General features: G+C 35.9%; 1 protein-coding gene across 3 annotated transcripts in view; it reads left to right on the top strand.

The window, feature by feature from the left end:
* Nucleotides 1-7,797, top strand: part of LRRK2 (leucine-rich repeat kinase 2) — a 207,764-nt gene that overhangs the window by 89,959 nt on the left and 110,008 nt on the right. For all 3 annotated transcript variants that reach the window (XM_010841504.1, XM_010841503.1, XM_010841505.1), the window contains 3 exons: nucleotides 712-962; nucleotides 1,246-1,394; nucleotides 5,833-5,926. In XM_010841504.1, coding sequence (XP_010839806.1) covers nucleotides 712-962; nucleotides 1,246-1,394; nucleotides 5,833-5,926 — 494 coding nt within the window. The remainder of the gene's footprint in view (nucleotides 1-711; nucleotides 963-1,245; nucleotides 1,395-5,832; nucleotides 5,927-7,797) is intronic.

Raw genomic sequence — 7,797 nt, 5'->3', positions numbered from 1 at the left:
CATATATTATGCATAGTTTGTAAAATAATTGTCTATAGTACAAATTTATAAGATTATATATAATTTATAATATATTTATGATGCCTAAATATATAATTAATATATAAGGATATAATAAATGATAGAGTATAGACATTAGAAATATAACAAATATATAATTATTAGTAATATAATAACTATATAATATATTAAAAATAGAAAATAGACTTTTAAAACAAAATATTTCATTTGAAAGAGGGGTTTGTGAAATAACACATGTACTATATACATGACTACTTTATGGTTATATCTTACTTATATTAAAATGTTAAGCAATATGTAAAAGCTAGAGAAAAATATATTCCCAGGATTATGTTGTACTGCTTATTCATTAAGTTATTTGTTCAAGTATTTGTTGGAGCCTATTATTATTCTTCCATTTTACTCATTGCAAGAATAATTTACCACAAAAGCGAATTAAACTCTAAACCTTATTTTGTGAGCCTGCTTTTGACTGTCCACCTATTAATATTTTTCCTGTCTTTACCCATCTTATAGGAGAGCAGATAGGACTAGTGAGTATACTGAAGTTATCTTGTCGATTGTATTTTCAATTTTTTTGAAAAAGTCTTAATGGTTGTAGTTACCAGAGGTATGGAAGACAGAAATATTAGCTAGATTTTAAGTTTTTCAGATGGTTCATTTAAAAATTTAACAATGTTGTCTTTTCAGACTCTGAAATGTTTAACACATTTGGATCTGCATAGTAATAAATTTACATCGCTTCCCACTTACTTGTTGAAAATGAATTGTATTGCTAACCTTGATGTCTCCCGAAATGACATTGGACCCTCGGTAGTTTTGGACCCTGCTGTGAAGTGTCCGACCTTGAAACAGTTTAACTTGTCGTATAATCAGATATCTTCTCTTCCTGCGAACCTTGGTGATGTGGTAGAGAAATTGGAACAGCTCATTTTAGAAGGGTAAGCATGGAGTTCATTGAAGACAAAAGGGTTGTCTCACACTGAAGTTTCATAAGGTTGACACACGGTGACATTGTTTCCATAGTAATGAGTTTTACATGGTAAAGTGATAAACAACTGAGACAATTCATAATATAGCTTCTATCAGTTGACTTAAATTTTTACAATTAATTTAAAAGTTAATAAATGTGCTTTGATGCTATTTTTTGAAGCTGGTTGACTGTTTTTCTTCAAAGCCTGTGAATTTATGTAATTTAATCCTCACTTTGTCTCTTATGACTAGAAATAAAATATCAGAAATATGTTCCCCTTTGAGCCTGAAGGAACTGAAGATTTTAAACCTTAGTAAAAACCACATTTCATCTTTATCAGAGGACTTCCTTGAGACTTGTCTTAAAGTGGAGATTTTAAGTGCCAAAATGAATTTTCTTGGTAAGTGCTTTTTATGAGACTTCTCTTTCCAGTTATTTTGAGTGTTATATGGGTCAAATGGAACAAATAAAAGTAATCACATGAGCCTCGTATGAGCATTTTAGATGGGGATTTAAAGGTGGTGTTTCAGTTAAATATTATGCTAGAGTTTGAAATATAAAGTTTGCAGGTTGGTGATAAAAAGAAATGAGCTGTCAAGCCGTGAAATGTGGAGGGAACTTAAATGCATATTGCTAAGTTAAGGAAGCCAATCTGAAAAGATGACACACTGTATAATTTTAACTGTATGACATTTTGGGAAAGGCAAAGCTAGCAACCAGAAATTTCCAGGACCTTGGAGTGAGGGAGAGAGTGTTGGCTGTCCATAGAATTCTCCAGGCAAGAATACTGGAGTGGGTAGCTGTTCCCTTCTCCAGGGGCTCCTCCCAACCCAGGGATTGAACCCAGGTCTCCTGCTTTGTGGGTAGATTCTTTACCATCTGAGCCACCAGGGAAACCCAAGTTACTTGAGTGGATGGGCTGTCCCTTCTTCAGGGGAATCTTTCCAACCCAGGAATTGAACCAGAGTCTCCTTGCCTGGAAAAATCCCATGGATGGAGGAGCCTGGTAGGCTGCAGTCCATGGGGTCGCTAAGAGTCAGACACGACTGAGCGACTTCACTTTCACTTTTCACTTTCATGCATTGGAGAAGGAAATGGCAACCCACTCCAGTATTCTTGCCTGGAGAATCCCAGGGACGGGGGAGCCTGGTGGGCTGCCGTCTCTGGGGTCGCACAGAGTCGGACATGACTGAAGCAACTTAGCAGCAGTAGCAGCAGCAGCTCCTACATTGCGGGTGGATTCTTTACCAGCTCAGCTACCAGGGAAGCCCTGTCAAAGAGTAAACTCTATTGGAAACGAAGAGTGAACTCTGTTGTAAACTGTGGACTTTACTTAATAATATTGGCCCATCAGTTATAACAAATATACCAAACTATTCTACTTTAGGGCTTCCCTGGTGGCTCAGATGGTAAAGAATCTGCCTGCAATGTGGGAGACCTGGGCTCAGTCCCTGGGTTTGGGAAGATTCCCTGGAGGAGGGCATGGCAACCCACTGTAGTATTCCTGCCTGGAGAAACCCCATGGGCAGAGGATCCTGGTGGGCTACAGTTCATGGGGTTGCAAAGAGTTGGACACGACTGAGCAACTAAGAACAGCACATTCTATTCTAGGTGTTCATAATGGGGAAAAGATGTATGTGTGTGGGCTGCTGGTGGTGAGGGGAAACGGTAAATATGGGAGAACTTTGTATTTTCCTCTCAATTTTTCTGTAAACCTAAAGCTGCTCTAAAAATTAGTCTAGTTTTTAAATTCTAAAATATTAAAAATTATATTATGCTATTTAACATGCTGTTATTGTCATAGGCTAAATGTCAATATCTAATGAAAAGTGTTAGTCGCTCAGTTGTGTCCAACTCTTTGTGACCTCATGGACTGTAGCCTGCCGGGCTCCTCTGTCCAAGGGATTCTCTAGGCAAAAATACTGGAGTGGGTTGGCATTCCCTCCTCAACCCAGGGGGATCTTCCCAACCTAGGGATTGAACCTGGGTCTCCTGCACTGCAAGCAGATTCTTTCCCACTGAGCCACCAGGGAAGCCCAAGACTGCAGTATCTTGGAGTACAAGTAGTCACTAATCTGTGGTTCTGTGGTTATACTAAAATTTCAATATGGCTGCCTGAGATGGTTGAAGCAGGAATACTGGATTTCCTACTGAAATTTGTTTAACAGTTTTCTGGAGTATATGTGCTATTATTATTTTTTAGGAATCAAATTAATCATTTAGATCATTAATCATTTCAAATTAGTTAGCTTAATGTATATTCATTGAGCTCTTGCTCTGTTCAAAGTATTATAATCATGGACTATATGATTGCCACTTTTGTTAAAAATCCTGGAGTACTCTATGTTCTCTTAGCATGTGAGACAGCCGAGATTTATGTTCACTTTAGCCTGTCTGCAAATTCTAATATTGAGGAACAAAATACTTCTATGGTAATAAATGGGAACTTTCCCCCTATTTTAGCTTCCTTAATGGAGGCCATACATACATACCTTGCCACCCACATGCCTATTCTATACCTGATTTGGTAAAATAATTTTTAATTCTATTAAATAGAAGAATATAGTTTGACTACTTACTTTAAAATATTTTATTTTTATACATTTTTGAGAAACTACTAACAATGAAATCCATATTAATTTACATAAAATTACTTTCCTTCTCTTTCCCTTCCTTTCACCCTCTTGAATATTGACCATGTTCTTACCATGAGCCTGAAACTGGGTATAGAATTATTCACTCACTAATGAGCAAAGCAATTCAGACTCTGTCCTTAAAGAACATGTAGTTAAGTTCAGAAGACAGACAGTAAGTAATGATGGAACAAATGAATGTAATTGTGTATTATGCTAAGTGCTATGATGATAAGTTTCGAGATGCTACGAGGATACCTCAAGGGGATCCGATCTAAATTGTGGAAATACGGAAGTGTCTGTGTTTGTTGCATTTAATTAGATCTAGAAAAAAGAGCATCCGAGGGTCCCTAAAGCTAGCATATGGTCAATATGTCATCTCAGCTGAATCTCACAAAAATCCTATAGGGTGGGACAAGTATGATCTCTGTTTGACTAATTGAGGAAATTGAAGTACTGAGATTTTTGTGTGAAATGTTCAGGAACATAAATTAATTTATTAGTTGTTTCAGGAATCTGCTTTCTTTGCACGACACAAATTTAATAGTTGTAGAAATGGCCTTCTATTTGGAAAAACACCCTATGGAGGTGATAACCTCAGTAGAACCCTAACCATTAAAAATTCCTCTGTGAAATGAAGTTTCAGTTCTTTGATTTTATGAGTCTGTCTCATATAGAATGAGAAAGCTCAAGAATCTCTGAACCCAAAGACTCTTAATTCCTAAGTGGAGAATTACTTCAATTATACTAATTTATTTTGCTACAAATACGTTTGGGAAATAGGTAAGGTATAGCATGTAAGTTTCTGCTTCTTAGGAAGACAGCTTCTAGTAATGTCCTAGAACATTTTGACCCTTGAAGATTTTCTTGATAAAGGATAACCCATATTATTAACCTTGAAAATGCTAAGAAATAATTTCTCAAACCACTTTCACAGAACCACAGATTTTCAGATCGCGAAACAATTTCAGACTTCATCCGATTTAGGTGCACTTTTACAGATGACAAAACAGGCAGTGTGATTTACTTAGTTTTCAAAATTATGTTCCATAGAATTTTATTCCTTGGAGGTACCTTGTTTTAATACTGTATTTCCCTTTGGAAATTCATAAAATACGTTAAAATGTTGACAGCTTTGGTGTGACTTTCCTGGTGGGTCAGACAATAATCTACCTGTAATGCGGGAGACCTGGGTGTTGACAGCTTTGAGATATTTCACTTTATTTTGCCTAATGTTTCCCCATTCTCTGAAGATCATATGATCAAAGAATACTTTTATTAAGTAACATCCATAATTATTCAATGGACTTTCCTGGTGGCTCAGATGGTAAAGAATCTGCCTGCAGTGCAGGAGACCTGGGTTCGATTCCTGGGTCAGGAAGATATCTCGGAGAAAGGAATGGCAACCCATTCCAGTATTCTTGCGGAAAATGCCATGGACAGAGGAGCCTGGCAGGCTACATTTCATGGGGGTCACAGAGTCAGACACGACTGAGCAACTCTCACTTTCAATTTCATTTTCATAATTATTCCATAGAATATTCTTTATAAGATGGTGTTAAAGAGAATTTTTATATCATGCTGTGGATTAGTAAATTATTCCAAAATGGTTTTTTAAACTTACTTCAGTAATTTGAATTAACATATAATATATATATGGCTTCCCAGGTGTTGCTAGTGGTAAAGAACCCACCTGCCAATGCAGGAGACATAAGAGACATGGGTTCGATCTCTGGGTTGGGAAGATTCCCTGGAGGAGGGCATGGCAACCCACTCCATTATTTTTGCCTGAAGAATTCCAAGGACACAGAAGCCTAGCCGACTACACTCCATAGGATTGCAAAGAGTAGGATACGACGAAAGCTACTTAGCACGCTGCACGCATGCATAGTTTATGTCACATTAATATCACACATACTTTGAAATGAATATTCTAACGATTTTTCCTTTGTGCAGACGTTAGAAGAGTTTATATTTAGACACTTGTAGAGCTTTCAAGTTAGAAGATTCTTATAATTATGGTGTATTATTTTAATATTTTGTGGTAGTATTAACTAATTTTAGAAGTAGAACTTTTTATTGTCAGGGTAAGAATGGAAATTAAATTTCATGTCAGATCACTGATAGCTGTCTTAGTGTGGAATCTGGTAGAAATCTAGTTAAAGTGATTAAAATGTCCATTAACTCACCTTTATTTTCTCTTAGCTACTATGCCTTTTTTGCCTTCTTCTATCACAAGCCTAAAATTATCTCAAAACAGATTCACGTGTGTCCCAGAAGCAATTTTACATCTCCCACAGTAAGTTTATTATTTTAATTTTAAAAACCACATGAGCTGAAACAGAACTTTCAGAAACTTGGTTTTAACTTAGACATATAAATGTAACTGATTTCTAAACCTACTAAGCTTAATGTTTAAAAATCTATGAATGTTTGATTTTTATTAGACAAAAGACCTAAGTTGTTGTTTGGACTTTTAAACTTTTATTTTAATTTAATGTGTTGTTGCATAGAAACAATTTAAGAGTAATTAATGGTTACATTATTATAATCAAATGAGATTGTACTGGCTGTCACTTTAACTTTTAAAATTTCACTTGCTTTGGGGGTTATGTTGCTAAGACACTGTTAATTTTGAAATTATATTTCAGTTATGTTTGAATGACATTTTTGGTGAAAATTTCTGTAGTTTCAGGTATTTGGGAATATTTTTACTTAATTTCATTAAAAATAAAGTTTCCTGTTAACTGCAAATTCAGATATTAAATGGCTTTCAAAGGTGTTGTCATCTTAAATAACTATTCTACTAGTGTTAAATATTATAAGCAAAATCCATAAAGGTACATGTGCATATATATATATATATATATATACACATATACAGGCAAATAATCCTTAGTTATGATTTAACAATGGAAGGTGTGAGACAGATATATAGTAGTCAATTTAAAACTAGCATTAAAATGTGTGGAACACTGTTCTAACTGCCTAACAGTGTGTCATATCTTTAATCTTCCTAATAATTCTATGAAATATCAGTACTTCCTGTTATCATCTCTACTTTAAAATGAGAACACTGTTTCATTAAAAGAGGAAGTAACTTGCCCAAAGTCATAGTTCAAACCACCACACTGGTAGTTTGATTTCAGACTCTTAATTCTGACATACAAGCACCTATAGAATATAGATGGTCTTATATTTTAAACATAATGCTTTGCTGAAAATGTGTTTGGAGACCATTTATTTGTAAAAATTGATTAGAGATTAATGTCATAAGGAAGGTTTCTTCCTAGAGAGCTAGAAATTTACACAGTCCTCTGTGCATTCCCAAGGCAAACCATTTAATATCATAGTAATCCAAGTCTATGCCCCAATCAGTAATGCTGAAGAAGCTGAAGTTGAAAGGTTCTATGCAGACCTCCAAGACCTTTTAGAACTAACACCCAAAAAAGATGTCCTTTTCATTATAGGGGACTGGAATGCAAAAGTAGGAAGTCAAGAAACAACTGGGATAACAGGCAAATTTGGCCTTGGAATACAGAATGAAGCAGGGTAAAGGCTAATAGAGTTTTGCCAAGAGAACACATTCGTCATAGCAAACACCCTCTTCCAGCAACACAAGAGAAGATTCTACATATGGACATTCCCAGATGGTCAACACCGAAATCAGATTGATTATATTCTTTGCAGCCAAAGATGGAGAAGCTCTATACAGTCAGCAAAAACAAGACCGGGAGCTGATTGTGGCTCAGATCATGAACTCCTTATTGCCAAATTCAGACTTAAATTGAAGAAAGTAGGGAAAACCACTAGAGCATTTGGGTATGACCTAAATCAAATCCTTTATGATTATACAGTGGAAGTGAGAAATAGATTTAAGGGCCTAGAACTGGTAGAGTGCCTGATGAACTATGGACTGAGGTTCGTGACATTGTACAGGAGACAGGGATCAAGACCATCCCCATGGAAACGAAATGCAAAAAAGCAAAATAGCTGTCTGGGGAGGCCTTACAAATAGCTGTGAAAAGAAGAGAAGCGAAAAGCAAAGGAGAAAAGGAGAGTTATAAGCATCTGAATGCAGAGTTCCAAAGAATAGCAAGGAGAGATAAGAAAGCCTTCTTCAGCAATCAATGCAAAGAAATAGAGGAAACCAACAGAATGGGAAAGACT

Source organism: Bison bison, unplaced genomic scaffold (genome assembly GCF_000754665.1).
Source record: "Bison bison bison isolate TAMUID 2011002044 unplaced genomic scaffold, Bison_UMD1.0 scf7180017864163, whole genome shotgun sequence".
NCBI lineage: Eukaryota > Metazoa > Chordata > Mammalia > Artiodactyla > Bovidae > Bison > Bison bison.
This window is presented reverse-complemented; position numbering and strand designations above follow the sequence as displayed.